Here is a 20,819-nt window from a genome sequence, read left to right as displayed (position 1 = left end):
AATTGTGTTTGTTTTATTGAAAAATATTTTTGGGTTTGCAGATCATAACCTTATCTGTGCATAATTAAATTCTCTAGAAAGGTTTTTGTATTTGACTCCGCATAGCAATTCTTGTTTTTTTTACATTGTGGATTATTTTGGACATTGCCTCGGAAAATTACCACAATGCACAAGGGCTGTTATTATTGACCTGTTCCTAATAAAAGGACATCAGTGCACATAAACAATAATTAGAGATTTTGAGAATTTGTTTTCAGTACATGTTATGTTTGACAAATATAATTTCATAGTTTGGGTCGTGTGACTAAACCCATGTGTCTCTACTAGGTCACGTATCCGGCGAGAGCTTTTCATAGAGGAGATCCAGGCAGCTGGAGGGGTAGGGCCTGGCAGTGAGGGGGGATCTCCTTCCCTCCGAGGGTCCAAATCAGGAGAGGGGGACAGCTGTGATGGGACAGAATCTGAGGGCACAATGGAGACACGCCAGGGACTGGGCATTGGCCTGGAGGATCACAGAGGAGCTTGCAAAGACCACGACATGGAGGCTGAGTCTGAGGCAGGGGGCTCTAATAACTCCCCTGCTCATCTAGACTGCACCACTTCAGGCTTAGCCGGGCCAGGCTCCAGCTGTGGACAGGGTGGACTAGGGCTCTTCAGCCTCACAGAGGCATCCTCCAGTAGCCATGCCTCTAGTACTAACATCCCAGCCTCTGGCCCTGCCAGAAACCCCAGGGACAACAATCTGCGCAAGAAGAAAGCAGCCAATCTCAATAACATCATCCACAGGCTGGAGAAGGCTGCCAGCAAAGAGGATCCCTCAGAGTGGGAGTTCTAGCTCCCCCTGACCATCCTTCATCCCTTTCGTTTCATAACCTCACGACCTCTAACCTTGGACCCCTCCTGCTCTGTTCCAGTTGGAGAGTGGACACAGCCAAAGTCAAGCTCAGCAGCCATTTTTATTACATAGAAGCTTTCCGAAAAGAGGAAAGAAACAAAGAGTGGTTGGCAAAACCCTGAAAAAGAAGATTTACTGAATACCTAGAAGAACAAAATAAGAGAACTTAAGTGTCTCTCCTTTTTTTTTAACTGAGTTTTGTTTTTGTACTGAGAAAAGCACTTAGCCGTCCTGCTGGCCTCCGGCCCTGCTGTACCTCCCCCTATCACCAGCCACTGGTGCACCAGACTGGTTAGTCCTGAGCTGGGGTCTGACCCACAGCTGGGGTTGAAACCTGGACTCAGTAACACAGGCAAGGCCTGACACAGCAGCTGTCACAGTGATAGACACTGATAGATGATAGATAGAGACAGGAACTCTCTTACAAGAACTCTCACTTTCTTAAAGGAGATTTTTTCCGCTCTTCTTCTCACCTCCCAAGTGTCCACAAACCTCCCCTCACTCAGTGAGACGCCTCATTTTTCACACTGTAGAGTGACTGTTACAAACCCTTTGCCTTTTTCACTCACTGCGTGTGTGTGTGCGTGTTTGTATGTTAGGGGTTGTGTCAGTGTGCACCTGTTTGTGTGTGTGTATGTGTATACACACCAAAAAATGGTGTGTGTGTGTTTGTGTGTTCTCTTCTCAATGGCAGCATGTTTTCTTTTTTATCTCACTCCTACACTCTTAAGAGGGTAGTGGAAGGCCTGCCGGCTGAGCTGCCATGGTTACTGATGTAAGAAAGATGAACTTTGACCTGTTGTGTCCCATAACCTATCCTGCTGACAGCCATGAGATGGCCAGAAGGATCTCTAATTCCTCACAAACACACGCACTCATCTGAAGAGGAAGGAAGGAAGGAACCCTCTTTTTGCCTCCTTAAACCTTTCTTTTAAGGATGAAGGATGATCTCTTTTTTTGATATTGCAATTTGGTTGCCAATAAGAGATTGCACAGTCTATTGACTCTAAAGAGTACAAAATAGGGAATTTTAGGAAGCATTTTAATTAGTACAAAATAAGAACAGAAAATAAGAGAATAACAAGTTACTGTTTTTAAAAGAAAAAAAAACAAATTAGAATGGAATAATGTTGCATTGTTGAAATACGATACAATGAATTTCACGTAGTACTGTAGCTGTCTGACATGGTGATACTTTACGTGTCTCTTGTTGTTTTAGGTTGTGCACGCCACAGCTTTACCCAGCACTGGACCTGCTGGGTGTGTGTGTCTGCACCACCGACAAATTTTCTCTGTTCACAAACACACATCTTTTTATAGGCCAAATCAGGAAGAGTGTGTGTGTGTGTGCGTGTGTGTGTGTGTGTGTGTGTCTGCGTGTGTGTTTGTGTGTCTTGTGTGCATTTGTATTTGCCTGCATGTAAGTCAGGGTCGAGGTCAATTCACTCAGAGTTAAATTTAAGAAGTAGATTATTAATAATGAAATTCTTGACTGAAAAAATGGGTTTTAGCGAATGAATTTCAATGTACAGTACTTGATTAATCTGTACTTTCTGTTGATTGCTGTCGAAGTGAATTCACCCCAATCCTGGTGTGAGTAGTTACCACTCTCCTCCAGTCTATCCTGTATCCAGGGATGTAAGTCTTTTGCATTGAATTCTACTGTATACACTACAAATTATAAGGCATATCACCTCCTCCCTGTCCCACACAAGCCCTCAGTGCCTGTCAGCCCACTGCCTCCCCTTTGTGTGTATGTGTGTGTGCGTGTTTGCGTGGGTGCATGTACACGCATGCTTGTCAATACATGCGTGTGCACACATGTGTGCGATTGAGGAGTGTTCAGTGTTTCCAATGAGTGGGGTCATATTTCGTATCTACTTGCACACACTACTAGTGCACAACTGACACCCTTCTTTAAGCTGTTTGATGCGTTACCATTACATTAATCTTCTCACAAAGTAGTGTAATACTATGATTTACTGTAGCTTGGTTTTATTGCTATTTTGCATTTATAGTTTGGTTTTTATTCTGCTTATTTATAGGTGCTGTATTTTTCATTTAATGTCTTATCATTTGAGTTGTCTATTTTTTAAGGGATTATACTGTTCCTGAGGGCAAGTAACATTTTTATTAGACGTATAGACTGCCGGCAGTATTGGTTAATATTTACAAAGATGTACTAGTTCTCATTTGTTTGTATATTCATGAATCCTAAAGTTTAGTGTCATTTCAATAGCTTTGAAAAATGTGTTTGCTACAGTTCATGCTCCCGTAAGCATAAAGCTTTTACCACATCAGTTATGCTCTTAAATTGCTAGCTAGAGAATCAAAGGACATATCAAGATCAGTGAATATATGATAGCATATCTCTTTTCCTGTTTTCTATTCTCCAATAATGTTTTTTTTTTTTGGCTGTTTCTTGGGCAAGCCAAACACTAACGCTCGGCAGGGCATGCAGCTTTCTTTAGATAGAGTTCGCCCACTCGTTAATCATGTTAACATAATTAACAGGTCCAAATGTATACACTTTGTCAAATAGGTCAAATGAAATTACCTGAACTTGAGAACACATGTTAACTTGAAAGAGGTCATATCTGCCAAATTGAGATTAGAGAAGTGTACCAGCTAGAAGGTGTGCTATGCCAGATTGAACAGAGATAGCCAGCCTATGATTATGCAGAATTTATATTGCAGTCCATAACAAAGCACTTATTAGGGTCTTTTTTGAAAACTTAACCTAGGACAGGGTCTGTAAACACTACAGCAGAGTACGGTCCCGGGATCCTGGGAAATGTATGCCTTTTTTAAAAGTGGTTGTGAACCAAGCACAGACTCTTATCCACATCCTAACACTAAACAATGAAAGCATAAGATAGCTGTACCCCTGTTTTCTACATAATGAACTGAATTCTTACACAGCAGCCCCTTATTATAAACTACAGATGACTGTGTGACAGAAAGACATTGTCCTGTACATATGTAGACATTATGAGTAAACGCCTGTTTGGGTTTCTATCCAAAATCTCCTCAGTCCATCCTCAAGCCTCCCCTTTCCCTGAATCTACATCCAGATATATTGGCAGCCTGTCAAAAGATACTGATAACCTCATTGCACTGCACTAAGATGTGTTGGTCAAAATTGGATTTTCTAATGCATCTAATAATTGTAAAATTCCTCACACATTGGCTCTTCCTGTGGATGACTGATGTGAAACATCTGTCTTCTGCAGAATACTGAAGGCCTATTGCCTTCTGTTGGACTGCTTGGACTGGACAACCACAGTATGTTTTATGGTGATGAATAGCTACTGTAAAGTATAAGCACTTAACCCATTAGCCATTTTATAGCCAGATCCATCAACTCACCTAAACCATGTGAGATCATCAGATTTGTGCCTTTAACTGCCAAGCAGGGCACCAAACTAGTGATGTCATTAGATGTAGACGATTTCACCTGATTTGTTCATAATCTGTCCGACGTCTTGATCCAACTTTATTTCTCATACACTTCGTAGTGGTACTTAAAAGTTGACTTTTCTCAGCTCTCTGGAGAGGGTTGTATATAATTGCTGGAGTGCAGTGAAACAGAAAAAAGAGAAGAGAAACTCGTGCATTCTTATGACTGACCTGCAGACGCGTTTCGGTCCGGGTCTTATTTCAGACAGTTGTTTTCCCACAATGCATTTCTTACGTTGTACATAACATAACTAGCAGCGAAAGGCCAGAGCATTGAATGAAGGAGGAAGCATGCAGAAACAGCGTACACTGTAATAACACTGAATTTATTCATAGGGCATTTTGTATTTTTCTGTTTGTGTCAGGTTTGCTGTGACATTAATAACGGCACTACAGGTATTGATAAATGACGTGTGCCAATTCTAATGGTTATTTGGAAAAGAGACATGTAAATACAGTCGATCAAGTAGCTATTGATTCACTATTGTCACAGTATGCTTTTGTTTGAAGGCAGGAGGAGAGAAGGGACGATTCAGGACTTTTCCATGATCCACAGATATTTTTCTACAAATTTAAATCAGATGATTCTATACACTGTTGAATAACATTGTAAAGGTGTAACAGATGCTGTATATCATATCATGTTTTCTGAAGTCGTAAAGCTTTACTGTATGATCTGTTGAAGTAGTGGTTATTCATTTGACATATTAGTTGTAATGGAAGCCCGAACAGCAGCACTGGTCACCATATTCAGGAAAAAAAATGAAAGAAAAGAAAAAAAACCTCAGATGTTTTTTGTAATACTTTTAAAATATATCTTATGAAGTGGGTTTTGTAAGGAAACACTTTCCGAATCAGTGGTGCTGTATGCATAGCACACTCAGTAATACATACACACATAATACAGCACAATACACTCATCCTTTTAACCCCCAACCCCCACCCCCCACCCTCCAATTTACTCGCGTGGTTTTGGTATTTCGCTCACCTCCCTCATTGGTTCCAGTTTTAAGTTGTAAACCATTTCCTCTTCATCTTCTCAGTTACTTCATGCTTAACTGTACAATTTCAACACTCAGAGATCAACTCTGGAACAATGAACATTTCAGTGAATACTCACAAGACTTAAAAGAGGAAGCAAAAAGCCAAATAGTGAAATAGTTATCCACCTCTGTTGAAAGGTTGCTGACAGTTTTCTCTATGTTGCTACCTAGTGTTGTCGCTTCAGTTCACCTATAGCTTAAACCACAGTGTAGTCTGACAACCAAATGACCTGGGGAGATCTTCAAACCCCCTCCCTACCCCTCCACCCCCCTACCCCACCCCACCCACTTTTGGAAAGCTTTAAGATGCTTGTTGAGGCTTTAGCAAGTTCAGAGTGTTTTTAGATGATTTTTTTTTCCAACCTGTCATCAACAATGTGGAAGTAATAATTCTCATAACTTCTCCCACTGCTTATTTTGTGAGTGTGTGTGCGCGTACGTGTGTGTTGTAGTACAAAAGGCTGCATGACTGTAAAGGGATGGTTAAGATGTTTTTTGAAAGTTGTTTCCCTAGCACTTCTGTCACTCCTGAGATGCTTTTTTGTCCTTTGGGGTCTCCCTCCCTTTCGTTTTTCCTCATGTATCATTGTTTCTTTATCTTTCTATTTACTAAACGTATCATGTTGTTTGTTCTCAGCACTGTAAAACAGTCCCTTCTACAACATTGAAAAGCAATATCACTGTATGAAACGTTCACAATGTATTTGTTATGATTGACATTTGATTCATCATCATTATTATTCACATGCACCCTAGGTGTGATAATTGAAGTAAATCTCTTTTATACAAATACTAAAAGTGTGCTGTGGTAGTTTTTTTTTCTTTCCTGAAAACCTTGTTGGAAATCTACTTTGTTAAACTGTAAAATAAGTATTCTCAGAGAAAGAGATTAATAGGAAATACTCCGAGAGTAGGATTGTGGGGTGGAAAAGGGGATCCCACAGGGGTTTTCAGGGATGTGGATATTGGATTGCTTCTGCCATTTGCAGCTGCTACAGGTGAGTTATTATGGGAACTATAAATACAATCTAAAGATAAGCAAGATGTCTACATGAAAAATAATTTGCGAATTATCTTCATCTTTCCTCTCTGCCCTCAACAGGCCGTTATGCAGAGCTGCAGGTGGAGTTTTCGGCTGCAGTGCGGACCAGCGCGGAGCAGAAGGAGCTGATCCTGAAGCTGGAGCACGACCTGAGCACCATCCAGGCCATGTCCTCCGTGCCACGCCCCGATGCAGACGGGTCTGAGGTCAGCAACATGGGGAACATCCCGGAGCCGATCAAAGAGGCCACAGCCATGTTTGCTGGTACGTACCTGGACTGAAAAAAAGTTGAGGTGTGGGGAGGAGAGCTGAACATCATGTTTCACAGCTTTTCTACACAACACAAAAGTGTGTGTGGTTTACAAATAGTCAAGGCTGCTTTGTGTTAGTTTCAGTTTTTGTAGCACTTAGGATGGAATCGTTTTAAATACGAGGAGATATCTTTTTATAATGGTCTCCTCTGAGGCTTTCTGTCTGCAGTCTTTTGTAATGCACAGGCACATTTGTAAAAAAAACAATTACTAACCCAGTTACACGTACAGTATACATGGCAGAGAAATAAGAGCTCTCTACCTGTTTTCTCCAGTCCCCTTCCCTGATTACACAAACCAGGTTACTGAACTGGTTCACATGACATTTAAGAAAACGGCCTACAGGAGAACGGTAACTGTTACCCAGTTACTGCATTAAAATACTGATTGGTTGATCAATTGGCCCAAAATGTTACACACCCAAAAGTGTGTAACATGAGCCCTGCTCATTTATAATATGAAATAACCAAAAACATATAAACTTTGACAGAATATAGTGTCCATGTAAGACACCATTACTCATAGTAAGAAGCCAAATGGGAAAATAGGTTTCTGGGGCCTTTCACAGTAAATGTACTCATTTTAATTCTCTGCTCAGTAGCATTATGTTCCTGTGCTGCTGAATACAAAATATCATGACAAGACAGAAAAAGATTTTGTGAATTTCGGTGTTTTTCTTTAGATAAGTTATACATTCAGGATAAACATTTGATGCACCCATAAATAACTGTCTTTTTAGTCACATCTTATATATATTGTTTCCCTCTGTATCGAAAGATTAGCTTCCACCCTATCATAACTATTAAACTAAGGCAGACTCTCTGACTTAATCTCTCAGCTGTGACGCTTGTGTGAAATTTCCACACTGAAAATTCTTTGTTCTAATAGAGGTGATAGCTCACGATTGCAGTGTCACTCCTCATGGGCATAAAGGTGAAAATACTGAAGTCTGACTTGCCGACAGCACACTTCTCTAATTGAAATGAGGTAAACCCGCTGAGTGGAGACTCTGCGCGGGGAGTTGTCTGTTTAAATACTACAAACTAGCCTGATGAGAGGGATTTAAGTGTTTTTGTTTTTGTTTTTTTTCCCCTACATGTTCCAGTCAAGACTGAGTCTAGTTTTGAGGTTACTGGAGTTAGACTCGCACTGCCTGTATGCAAATCAAACCTTAAATGAACCCATTTTCAACATGGCATTGATCATACAACACTGTGACCATATATGCATATAATTAGAGAAAAGTATAGATGACACTGAAGCGTTGTTTTATCTGTGCTATCTGTGTGATCTTCAGGTTCAGGCGTGACCCCCCATCCTGAGCTTCCTCAGGGCCAGATGGACTCTCTGCTCTCCATCATCTCCAGCCAAAGGGAGAGGTTCCGCTCCCGCAACCAAGAGCTGGAAGCTGTGAGTCACGATCTCTCTTTATCTTACACACACACACACACACAGTATATCCCTGTGTCTTTTTCTGGGAGAATTACTTTCTCATCCATTTGTTTCTTCTGTCCCCTGCAGGAGAATCGCTCCATGCAGCAAACCATGCAGGCCCTGCAGAATGAACTGGACAGCCTGAGAGCAGACAACATCAAACTCTATGAGAAAATCAAATTCCTGCAGAGCTACCCCAGCAAAGTGCGTCACTGTGTGTATGTGTGTGTGTGTGTGTGTGACTCCATGACTGCATGAATGACTCCGCTCTGCATGGATGACATTAGTGTTTTTGTTATGTTGATCTTGTGGAATCTGAACCCTAAGATATTTTTGGAGGAATATTTAGATCTGTCTGTTTTCTCTGCGCCATGTAGGCCGGAGGTAGTGACGACACTGTGATGCGCTACTCCTCCCAGTACGAGGAGAGACTGGATCCGTTTGCCTCCTTCAGCAAGAAGGTACAAGACACACACCTTCACTATGCACACATTTTTACATTTTAATAGTATTTGTGTTTCCACTTTGCAAAGAAAGCATGTTTTTGTTGAGGCTAAGTATTCTGTTTGCAGGAGCGCCAGCGCCGATACTTGAGCCTCAGCCCCTGGGATAAGGCAACTCTGAGCCTGGTAAGCTGCAAACACACACACACACACACACATACACAGTGACTCTGCTCATGTGTTTGGTGCAACTCCTCATCTAATCCTACACTTTTTGTGTCTCTCAGGGACGTGTGATTCTCTCCAACAAGGTGGCCAGGACCGTTGCTTTCTTCTACACCCTGTTCCTGCATTGTTTGGTCTTCTTGGTAGGTCTTCTTATATAAACCCGAGGAGCTTCTGGCACACCCGTAATAGTTCTGTGTGTTCAGCTGTAGAGAAACTGAACTGAATTGTTACCTGCGGGTTTTCAGGTGCTGTACAAGACGGCTTGGAGCGAGAGTATCGGCAGAGACTGCTCAGCTTTCTGTGCTAAAAAGTGAGTGTGCACCCCACAGCTGAAAGTGAAGCTCGATGTGTCTGGTTTCCTACATCATGTATGAATTGAATATCACCTTATAATCCTCACCATTTCTTGATGTTTCTAAATTTTCTCCATGTCTCTGTTACTCTAAGGTATGCTGACCACCTTCACCGTTTCCATGAGAACGACCAAAACCTCTAAGCCGTCCAACCCACTGTGACATCATCGCGTCCCTGTGAGATGCGGCTGGTTCAGCAGCATGCATGTCCCACCAAAAAAATAAGTTTATCTAATTGCGCTCCCCGAGAAAACGGAACGTTGCTTTTGTTCTTGCAGTAGCTAACATCGCCACTAGGGGGCAGTTTAGGGCTGTAAACTGTAAATCAAAGGGTTGAGTGATTCCAAAATAGATTTCTTCTGTTTTCATTTCCTGTTTCTTGACCTTTTGATGAGTTGTAATTGATGTCCAGCAAAACTATAACTGAAGGTTCCTTCTTAGATTAACATAATGCTGAAAACCAATCATTAGTAGTTCGTGTAATGTGGGCTGTTGTTGCACAAATTTAATGAAGTTAAGATTTAGTTCTTCCTGTACCAAAGGGACCACAATACTTGGGGCTTGCTGTGTGAGTTATACTGGAATTTAGAATAAGTGGGAATTTAATCAAGGAAGTAATGGTTGTTTAAGAGTCCCATATTATTATGTAACAAAATTATTGAGTATAACATATCAACATACACACACAAATATTCTCTAAACCAATTTAAAAAAAAAAGTAAGGTTGATAGATGATATAAGATTTAAGGTGATATGTTCAACATTATAATTTATGTTTGGTTGGAAACTTTACTTTGAAAGCATCGTCTTTTCCGTGAAGGTTATTGAGAAAAAGGCGTTTTTTTGAAGAGGTTATGGTGGTGGAACAATACATACAGTAGTTATAAGGTTATTTTTCATTCCTTTTGGGATTTTCTCTGTTTCAGAATGAGTAATATGATTGATTAATTGATAAATAGAGTTTTTAATGATGTGCTGCTTCGTAGAAAAATCAGCTTCTTACTGTTACTGGCTATTAAGAGACGATTTGCTCCTCAGCTGACAGATGAGGGTTACAGCAGTAATACACCAACGTTTGCTGAGTCTATGATACTAATATTCTACTCCAAGACAAATTACTGTGCATGTTTACCTGCTTACTTTTTCATTCTCTGACTGATATTGCAGATATATTCAAATAAAGACTATGCAGTAACTTCTCTTGAATTTTCATTTTCGTGTGTGTGTTGTGTTGTGTTGTATATATAATATATTGGGTTTACAGTTTGGGAATCGTCCTTACACAGAATCCTCTAATACAAGTTGGTTTGCACTTTGAAGCAAGGTTGTGTCATTTTGGGATAAGTCTCTTGATATTCTACATTTTTCTTCCTGTCAAAACCATGAATGAATTCATCCTATTAACATGTATTGTCTGTGTTGCCAAAGCCCAATATAGCTGATTCCTGCAGGGCAGCTATTTGATTTTATTCTGAATTGACTCAACTAATTTGTCAGTGACACATGAATGGTGTTTTTTTCCCTTACAAGAAGGATGATTTTTTGTGGCTGACAGCAGAGGAAACTTCATATTTAAAATATGTGATCCCAACAGGCAGTAAATTGTTCACTGTTTATTGGCAGGAGGTGGGACACTCAGCTTTGATGTTCAGAAAAAATTATGAGAGACAGGACACTGTCTAAATACACATGCAAGCACACAGTCCCTACTTGAGTTGTTGATGATGCAGGATGATGATGGCAGTGGAGGGAGGAGTTGATTGATGATATCTGTTCTTGTCAGATAAAATCAGTACTATAGAGCTCCATTCTCCAAAAACTATTAAAAACACACCAATGAGCCGCTTGCCTTTACTGGATAACATGTTCCTGAACATAGGCTCTGTGGTATATTTTGATTCAATCCCAGACATAACATCCTGCTGCTGGTAATATTCACCAGATGTGTATTAATCTGCAGCTGAAATCTGCAGTAAATGCAATATTTACTCCAATTTGTATAATGTTTGCTAGAAAACTACAGTTCCCAGGTTTGTAGGAAATTACTCTGCCTTTTTAAAATATATAAGTATATATTCATAACCCATTTTTAAAGGTTTGTGGAAGTCCATAAGTACTGAGCCACAGTTGATCCACTGTTAGTTTTGGTCTTTGCATTGGAATTTTTGACAGTAACAGTAATATTACAATGGTGTCGCTGTATTTTTATATGTCAGGATGGTAAAGAGTCTAATGCAGGCTTAGTAACCACTCTTGGGTGTCTTTAATAACTGACCCAGGAGGAAGAAGTGGAAGTGACTGACTAACGTCTGCACTGAGACACACACACACACAGGGAATGAATGTGCTGATCAGTGATTCAGGCCCGAGCGGTCCCACTGAGAGCTGCCTGCATCTGAGTATGACTGAATTAGACTGCATTATTCATGAAAGGCCTCCTCTTAAAGAGCACCTCAGTTCACAGCCATTAAAGACTAACGAGACAGACACACACACACTTCCTCCTCCTCCTCTTCCTCCTCCTCTTTTCCATCTATCGTAAGCCCCTTTTTTCTTATCAATCAAAGCAGACCCTGAGCTATCTCAGCACAATTACCGCCTCATTCTGACCTCCAGAGCATATTCACCTTTAACCCTGAACTTGGATAACACACACCTTTTACTTTACCCTCCCCTCTCGCCGGTCGTCGTCTCTCTTTCCTCCATATCCCTCGTCTCAGCTTCTCCAGCCGCCCATCGACTGTTCCATAAATATTAACAACCTCCATCTGTAGAATAACAAAGGTCTTAAGTAAGCCTAATGGCCTGATGTTATTTTTACAGCAGTGGACGGGTCATTTCACCAAGACTGATCCTTGGTCCGAGAGTTTTCTGTAATGACAGCACACTGATGGGTCAGCATTTTATTTTTTGGTCCTGTCATGTTTATTTTGAGACTGTTTCTCGGAGCAAATGTCATGCTGCAGTGAAGGAGACTGGGTGTATGGCAGGAGTGGAGAAACAGGAGAAAATTGGATTATTTCATCTTTCTTTCATAGTCTAAATTTTTCATTTCCATCTTGGGTTCAGTAGAGGGCAGTAAAGTTATGTTTTATTATGAACATGAATTATTTAGCTGACTCCCCTGACTGTCGTCCCTCTTGTCTCTGTCTGCTTGCATCACCGCATCCATTTTCCCTATTGTTTTTTTGGTTTTGTTATTTTTTCTAAACTGAAATCACTTTATAACATATTCCACTGTATCTTTTTAACTTTCTTAATGGGGCATTTGTGTGAATGTCACTCCTGTTGTCTTCCTCTAGCATCAACTGTGAAGCCACTGACCCCAAAGATGGCATAGACTACTTTTTATGACATAGTCTGTTTTCTTCCTTGATTTATTCTTTTAGTGTAAATGCTGCAAGTTGCCATAGCCCAAGGTGGCATCCTCATCCAGTCCAACCATATTTCAACAGTTACATATTTTTTGCTCTTCAGGCAGGAACACATGGTTCCCACTTGGACACACCAAGGTTGTGTCTTCTGTAATATTTTTGGGACTTTGGGCATTTTAAACACATGAGGTTCTTACCTTCTACGTTTATCCAAGTCAGGTATTTTTCAAGGTGGATTCTATTCTATTTTATACTTCATGTCTAAAAGTAAGTAAATGAAAATATATAAACAGGTTTAATGTTCTCAGTCAGAATTATATACATGGTTGTGCAAACAAATACGACAGGAGTCTATGAGTGACAAAATTCACATGAAAACCACAGTATGTTCTATAACAGGTAGGTGACATGCTGTTTAACAGGATGTTCGCCAACACAAGAGAAGAATAAACCACCTCGGCACTCATTGTAGGTTCACAGTATGAATGCACATAAAAAACTGAACAGACTTTAATGAGCACCATTATGTCATCTCAATGCAAAACTCTCATATTGTTGTAATTTTGACTTTTCTATTTTTATTTCATTTGATCAAGAGTATTTTTCTTCAGGTGTACATTATATTAGGCCTATATAGCTTTAATTATCCATAGAAAGGGCGCATGTCCAACTGGAGGCCACCTCCCATGGCACCAACACTGCTTTAAACAATATTAACACCAGTATTTCTAAAAATTTACTTTACATATAAACAAAATGTGTAACGTATATTGAAAATACTCTGTAGTAACTGCAGAGAGTTTGCTTTGTTGATGGTCAAAAATGTCTTTCTTGCTTTAGTGTCAGCTATAGTGCTGCTGCCAGCTGTCCAAAACCCAGAAATATTCACTTCACAATGATATAAACCAGAGAAAAGCAGTGAAAGGTCATATTTCAGGCTGATGAGTGATGATAATTCAATTTGTTGGTTAATTTTAAGGTGACTAAAGTTGCTGTACATGTGTGTGATTTCCACCTACACTGCAAACATCATCCAGTTTTGGTCTTTATGAGCTTTGATTCTGTTATTGTGTCTTGAATGAGTGAATTTCAGTCCCAGCAGTTGTCAGAGCAGAGCCTCCTGGGCTGCAGATCAGTCGTGGTGAGAGAGGACTGATCAGAATGAATCCTGCTTTAGCTTGGCAGGTAAGATTTTTTTTTTCCTCCCAGACATCTCTTCCATTCAGCAGCATCCTCCTCATTCATTTCTCTGTGGCTGTGAAAATCTCATTCAGTGCACTCATTGAGCTAACACACCATTCAGGATTTTTCTCCTTTGTGTTGCTAAGTAGCTCAGGCCATAAACTGCTGAGGACTGTTGCATGGATACAAAGAGTGTGTGGGAGTGGGAGTGTGTGTGTATGTGTGTGTGCATGTGTGGGTGTGTGTTTTGAAGAGGGCGGATTGCCAAGGGAGTTTGGTGCCTGTTTGTTTTTGTGTTTGAAGGCGTCATTCATTTTATTTTGGATAAATCATTCAGCAACATTTCGGCCTCCCATAATCCCCTGTCCCCTTTCTGTCTTTCTTCCCTTCCTCTGGCTCAGCATGTATTCGGTTCACCCCCCCCCCCCCCCCCTCCTTTTATCACCCCCCCACCCCCCACCCCGCCCCCCCAGGAGTGTTGCCATAGAAACAGTCCTCCTCTGTCAGGTGGCTCCATGCTGAACGCTCCCACCGCGCTCTGATTTGCTCCGACATCGTCTGGCTGAATCACTCAGCCACGTGACCCCGGATCAGCCAGTCTGGATGCTGAATATCTCTTATGACCCCTGCGCCCCTACCTCTCCCCACCCTGCCTTCCTCTCACCTCGTCTGGGGAAGGTGATGGGAAGTGACAGCTAGATTTAGATCATGTTTATTAACAGTCATTACAAAGAAAAAAAAACCCAACATATTCAAAAGATAAAATTCACAGCCTCAGTTACAAATGGACTGAACCTGATGTTCTGTGTGGGCTCCTGCAGACCCCAGACCATTATTACCAGCTCAATAAACATACATAACATTGTTTTATGAGCTTGATTCTTAACTTCTTATTGCTTATTAACAACACATTACTTCAGAGAAAGAGTAAAATATGCTATATGTCTGTGATTGGAGTTGACAGTCAATGATCTGCTGAGAGCTGTGTCTAACTGACCAAAACATAGAGAATTTAACGATACAGGATGACATACTTTTCATCTCTTTGTCTCTGAATGACTTGTTAGTGAACTAAAGGAGCACATATCTGTTCATGGATGGTTCATATAACTTCTAAAACATGAAATATTTCTGTGTTTGGTGAAATACAATGCTTTAAGGTCATTTTTTCACCTTCATCACAGGTTCATGGCAATTGCATGGGTTATTTGATAAAAATGTTTGATTTTGCAGTTATTATTATTATTATTATTATTATACACATAGAGCAGTGAGGCCTGTGACATCTGAAGAAGTAAAGCCCATGTCAACAAAACAATTTGTGTGGCGTTTTGCTGCCATAACACTTTTTTTTTTTAATGTCTCCCTCCACTCAAACATGTGTTTCATTAATTGTTACTTCACAGAATATTTGAGCTTCAAGGTGCAGAATGACATATGACGTATGTGCAGAGAGTGACACAAGAAGGTTTTTTCAAATTCATCTGCTGAAGGGGAAAAGTTTATCTCTACTCACATTAAATCTGAGTGTAAAGACATGTTGAAAAGCAGCTAGTTTATTTTTCTAGCTTATCATGGTCCAGTATATGACTCCCCCAAATTTGATGTGCAAGCTTGAATCCTCCAGTGCACACACAATGAGTAGGAGACTTCCTGTGTTCGCTAGTGAAACTTTTCAGGGGGAAATGTTTTCATATATACTGGAGTTTTCAACAAGGCACAAGGAGTAGATAAGAGTTTCTAATGAGGTAGATATTTTATTGTGCAAAAACAATGTCAGAACAAATTATTATTCAAAACATAGTTTTAAATAATCTTTTAAATGTCTTAAAACATGTGTGGATGGGATCTTCAAATCATTTTAATCTCAATTTGCCTGCAAACATTCCTCAGTAAGTGGTGGAGGGAGTATAAAGTAAAGGCACTCATCATGCAGAATTATATTATATAGATGGTTAATATTAATGCATCAATGTATAAGCTACATTTTAATGATGGAGCTCGTGGAGGTGGGGCTGAATTTAATTACTGAATTTATTATCTGTTGGGTGGATAATCTATAAAAATGAATCCTATTTTATAAGATCAAAATGTGTTTTGTTTGTAAATTATAAGTAAGTAACTAGTAATTATAGCTGTGTATTAAATGCAATGAAGTGACAAGATAAATATTTCCCTCTTAAATGTGGGGGAGTAGAAATTGCACAAAATAAATAGTACAAATGCCTGAAATTTGTACAGTGCCATACTTTTCACTGCTGCCCATTATGTTTCCTGATGCACCACTAAGTTTATTGGCACAGCCTCTCCAGCACATGACTTACTGACGTGCTTTCTTTCCTGCTGTTGTTTCCTTGTGTTGTTTACAGTGTCACTGATAGTGCAGTTTACTGTGCTATCTTGGGCTGAGCTGCACACATCATGCATCATCTCCTGCCAGCTCAGCGAGAGAGACATAACCTCAGGTACAGGGTGACACAAAAAACACACACAGACACACACACACACACACACACACACACACACACACTTGCATTTCACCAGCAGGTCATCTGAGGATCAGTGCTGCTAATTTCTTGTCACCTCTGTGAAAGTTGCGAGTGAAAGTGGGTGTGACTCAGCTGGCAGACTGACACTTCTGACGCTGCGTGATGAGCTCTGTAACCAATCAGTGTCCCAGCACACAGCAAAGACATGACTTGTGTCTGGAGTCAAACACCTGGTTCATATTCAGATAGGACTTCTAAAGCAGGAATGTGTATGTAGCAATGTGTAATAATATCCCCAGACCCAGACACTGTAGCCCCAGGTGCATGTAATAAGTTGCACATAATTTGATTAATTGTAGATTTTATGCAATCAGATTACATATTTGTGCAGCAAGCAAACATTAAAAAGGAGGCTTCCTTTCAAATGTTAATGTACTTAGCATGTGCAAAAGTAAAAAGTAACCCAATTTACCATAGACTAACTGCAAATACACACCAAACCTGCAAACTGCTGCACTTTACTTGATAGGAGGTTGTAGATATTCTTGATACAGTACTTTGTAACATCAACTGAGAGTTGAACAATCATGTGTGTGAAAATTACAAACCATTGTACAGCCTTCCCATGTCTGATAAGTCTTTAAATGCATTCATGTGTCACTCCAAGTGGACTTTCTACATGGTGTTTCATTAACCCGGGTTTTGGTCTGAATCCCCACTTAGCTCTCTGTCAAGTGCCCCATCTTCAAAAAATGTTAAATCAAAAAGATTTGCAGGTTTGTAGTGATGGTGGGAGAGGGGGCGTTCATCAATAACTCCTCTCTGAGGAGACTATTATGGACATCCCCTATACATGATGGAAACAACTTCTCTCAGGTAAATGTCATTTTGTTCTCAGTTTTACATCATTTCACCCTCAGATTCTTTCTTTCTGATGATTCTGTTTCCTCTCAGGCAGCAAACTCACCGTGCTTTCCCTGGATCTTTGTTTAAATTGTCCCCACCAGGAATTCATGTATGCAGACTGCGGAGTCTATCCCACGTCGTTGTGTGTTTTCCTGGTCAGGAGACAGTGAGGGATAGTTTCTTATTAAAGCCTGCTTGACACATTGATCCTCAAACAGCCCCAGGAGGCCAATCTCCATCCCAACCACTTTAGATGCTTTCACAGGAAATCAACTCAAAAGCATCTCTCTTTTTTTTCCCTTTTGTGTTTCAGCTCCCCCCACCCGCCTCTGTCTCACCCCCCGAAGTCTAAATTTGGTATATATTTGAACTCCTGATCGATGACACCCACTGAGGAGACTGGGTTGTCTGTGTGCAGCCTTAGATTGTGAGTTCCTGTTCTGCCATTGAATTGTACTGTATGTCTGCACAGAGGAGTACATGGAAAAGTTTATCTGAAGGACTGAAAACGATGAACTTTTGAGGTGAGATGGGAGGAATTAAGAAGGAACAATGTGATAAGTTTGATGGTTGGACAGAGGGGTTGAAACATGGAAAGGAAAGGACTAAAACAGAGGTGATGTGAGAGAGACAGTGACTGGTCTGTGGATGAGCAGGAGCTTGAAGTGGCCCCTGCCCCCTCGAGGCTTCCGTCGATTCATCCTTCCGGCAGGAAGCGTATGAGGATCAATACGAAGCGAGGGTCTCTAGAGAGAGACAGAGAGAGAGCCCTTTCCCAGCCCAGGTCTCTTTTTGTTTCATTAAGAAGCTCCTCCCTCTATTCTGGGTTTGGATTGAGAATAATGATCTTAGAGGTCTCTGTCGTCATCATCACCGTCATCACTGATGACAGAAATAACAAGCGGTGACACCTTTTGATCATACTATCCAAATGGAAATGATTAAACTATGTCAATCTGTAATCTTATTTCAAAATATTGCCAACCGACCTTTGTGCTTCTAAATGCAGCTTTTAGTAGTTTAAAAGTACTTTATCCAAATGTATTTAATCACAGTGGTTTGCTGTGTGTTGCTTACAGTCTTTGAAAAATGGTGTCAACATTTTAATCACATGCTTTTGTGAAATCATGATTGATTACATGGACTGTTTAGAGCTGCTTAACAGCTGAGGAAAGAGTTTGGAAAACAAGATCACAGTGACAGCTCAGACTAGAAGCAGGCGTGGAGCTTCCGGGTTTCAGAGGAAACACCCAGATCAGATCTTCCAGAGCAGGTCGTCCTCTCCCACTACCACCTGTCTGCGGCCTGACCAGGTTATTATTTTAGCCCTTAACCCCACCACGAAGCCACACAGTCAATCCTCTCAGAGAGGATTATAGTGAAGGTGTGCTCTCTCACTCTCTCAACTGTCTCTCACTGAGAGGTAAACATCAGTGAGCCACGTGAAAAGACTCATTTGGCCAAACAACACGTAGTAAATGGTGTCAGCCTGAGCTCTCACAAAGGGGATATTGTTATTGGCTAGATTACAAAATTGAGTGTCCTCAGTGAGGTGAAAAATTATAACTATGTATGTACCAAAATACAATTAAAAAGGATAAATTAATGAAATGAATAGCAACCATTATCATTATAACCACTGCCACCATCATAATCTCAATAACTGTAAAATTCAGAAAATAAGCTGAAGTGTAACATAAGTAAAAATAGAATTTGAGAGGTAATAACAAATTCGAGGTAAACAGAAGGAGAGGACATCTGCACCATTTTTAAATTGCTTATTAACATTTGCAGCTGTGGACTTGATGAACTGAAGAAAATGCATTAACATTTATAATTGCAGATGACTGACTAACTTTTGCTTATGGCTCATTAGAAACTGAGGAACCTGTGACTCTTTATTAATGTCATACGTATAACTGCAAACCTGATGACTTATTAGAAAGTTCAAAACCCTTAAGCATATAGCCACGTTATTACCAAAACATTTTGTTTGCACAGAGCTCACTGATGCAAGAGTCTTTTTAAATTTGTGGTTTATGGATTTTGGACCATTTGTCCTGTAGCACTGTCAAACAGTCCAGTGGAGAGGAGAGGTCTCACTAATGAAGAGCTAATAAGACAAGCAAAGTGTCATTCTGGACCTTCCACAACCTGGCAACCCAAACATTGTTCTTATTAATGGCTTATAACTGATTCATAAAGCACAAGTAAATGATTTATTAACCTTTAGGTAAGGCATTAATTACATAAATGTTGCCTTATTGTTGCATCTGCATCTTTGACCAACCAGGGTTCAGTGAGACATTGTCCTCCTTCTTTGCTTCGTTTTTGTTACTGCCCCATGTTGTAAGAGCAGAGGCTTTTTACAAGCTGCTATGACATCATGGTTACGTCACCTCTTCGTCAGTCACGACAGAAGAGTGTCATATCAGAGATCAATCTTTTTTTTTTGTTTGTCTTTTATATTGGTATTAAAATTTGAAGTAATTACCTAACACCACTCTAATCGACAACATCAGCTGTGACAACACAATGACCACAGAAGAGTGTGATCAAGTGTTCAAGAGACATTCTCCTGGTCCAGCTGGTCTCACCCTCCCCCTAAAAGCCCCAAGTTTTCTGGGGACAGTCTGAAAGAACAATCTTAGTCAGAAAACACAGGAGGAGGAGCCTGACCTATTCATTCATACTGTTGGTCTGTGTGTGTGTGTGTGTATTTTCAGTGTGCACTGTCTAGGCTGTGTCAGGTATGTGTGTGAACAGTGGATTAAATGCCCTCATTTTCATATTCACCAATTCCTTCATTAACACACACACACACACAGGACCTCTTGTATTGTGTCAGTGGCTAGTGATGGCAACGATAAAAGGGCGTGGCTCCTTTAAGGGCAGTCATGGTGGCTGTTAAATAGATCAGTGAAACACACACACACCCACGCCCACACACCCAGTGAAAGAAGCTGTGGTCAATTCAACCTAAAACACGCAAAAATATACCTGCACATGAGTGTGCCTTCAAAATAAAAGTGGCTCATGTATTAGGAAATAGTGAAACTGTATTATTAAAAAAATGTGCAACAAACTCTGTGATTTTCTCAAATGTGTTTTTCAACCATGGCTAGAAAAAGATTTGATTAGCTTCATTGACAGCAAAGGTCAGACATCAAACAAGGAAATCATGACAATGGCAGTAATAGAAAAAAAATAGACAATGGTATTCAAATACAACTGAAACCAGCACAACAAATAAACTAAGGGATGTGCAGTAAACCAATGAGGTAGTGAAAGTAAGAGGTGACTGTAACTGTAACAAAACAATAGGCCACACAAAATGCACATAGGCTATTACCACCTTCTGCCGTTTGTGCATTTTTGATGTTCCCTGTTCCTTCAAGTTCCCATCATGTGCAGTGCAGTACAGAAGAATACTGCAGCGCCATTATTAAGACCCAGAGAACTGATACTACTCCTGCAAAAACATCACCAGGCCCAAAGGTTTCCGTGTCATTTAGTTTGTGGTGATTTGATCAAAGACAGCTTCATTTAGAAATATGCAGCTATAAGCATCATGTGAGCACAATGTTAAATTAAACAGCACCACTCTCCAAGACAAAATAAGTGAATAATGCAGTACCAGCTTTTGGTGTTATCATACTT

General features: G+C 40.4%; 1 protein-coding gene across 3 annotated transcripts in view; it reads left to right on the top strand.

The window, feature by feature from the left end:
• Positions 1–10,403, top strand: part of cux1b (cut-like homeobox 1b) — a 59,769-nt gene extending 49,366 nt beyond the window's left edge. For 2 of the 3 annotated variants that reach the window (XM_071495661.1, XM_071495660.1), the window contains one exon: positions 328–6,195. In XM_071495661.1, the coding sequence (XP_071351762.1) occupies positions 328–835 (508 nt within the window). In that variant the 3' untranslated portion in view covers positions 836–6,195. Of the gene's footprint in view, positions 1–327; positions 6,196–6,499; positions 6,704–8,047; positions 8,161–8,271; positions 8,389–8,561; positions 8,646–8,756; positions 8,814–8,914; positions 8,996–9,100; positions 9,166–9,302 lie in introns of those variants that run through there. The other variant, XM_071495662.1, reaches the window with a different exon arrangement.
• The last annotated feature ends 10,416 nt before the right edge of the window (positions 10,404–20,819 follow it).

This window comes from Trachinotus anak, unplaced genomic scaffold (assembly GCF_046630095.1).
Source record: "Trachinotus anak isolate AG129_WGS33_773 ecotype Australia unplaced genomic scaffold, CSIRO_AGI_Tana_v1 ptg000014l, whole genome shotgun sequence".
NCBI lineage: Eukaryota > Metazoa > Chordata > Actinopteri > Carangiformes > Carangidae > Trachinotus > Trachinotus anak.
The sequence above is the reverse complement of the archived record's forward strand: the minus strand, read 5'-3'. Positions and strand labels throughout refer to the sequence as shown.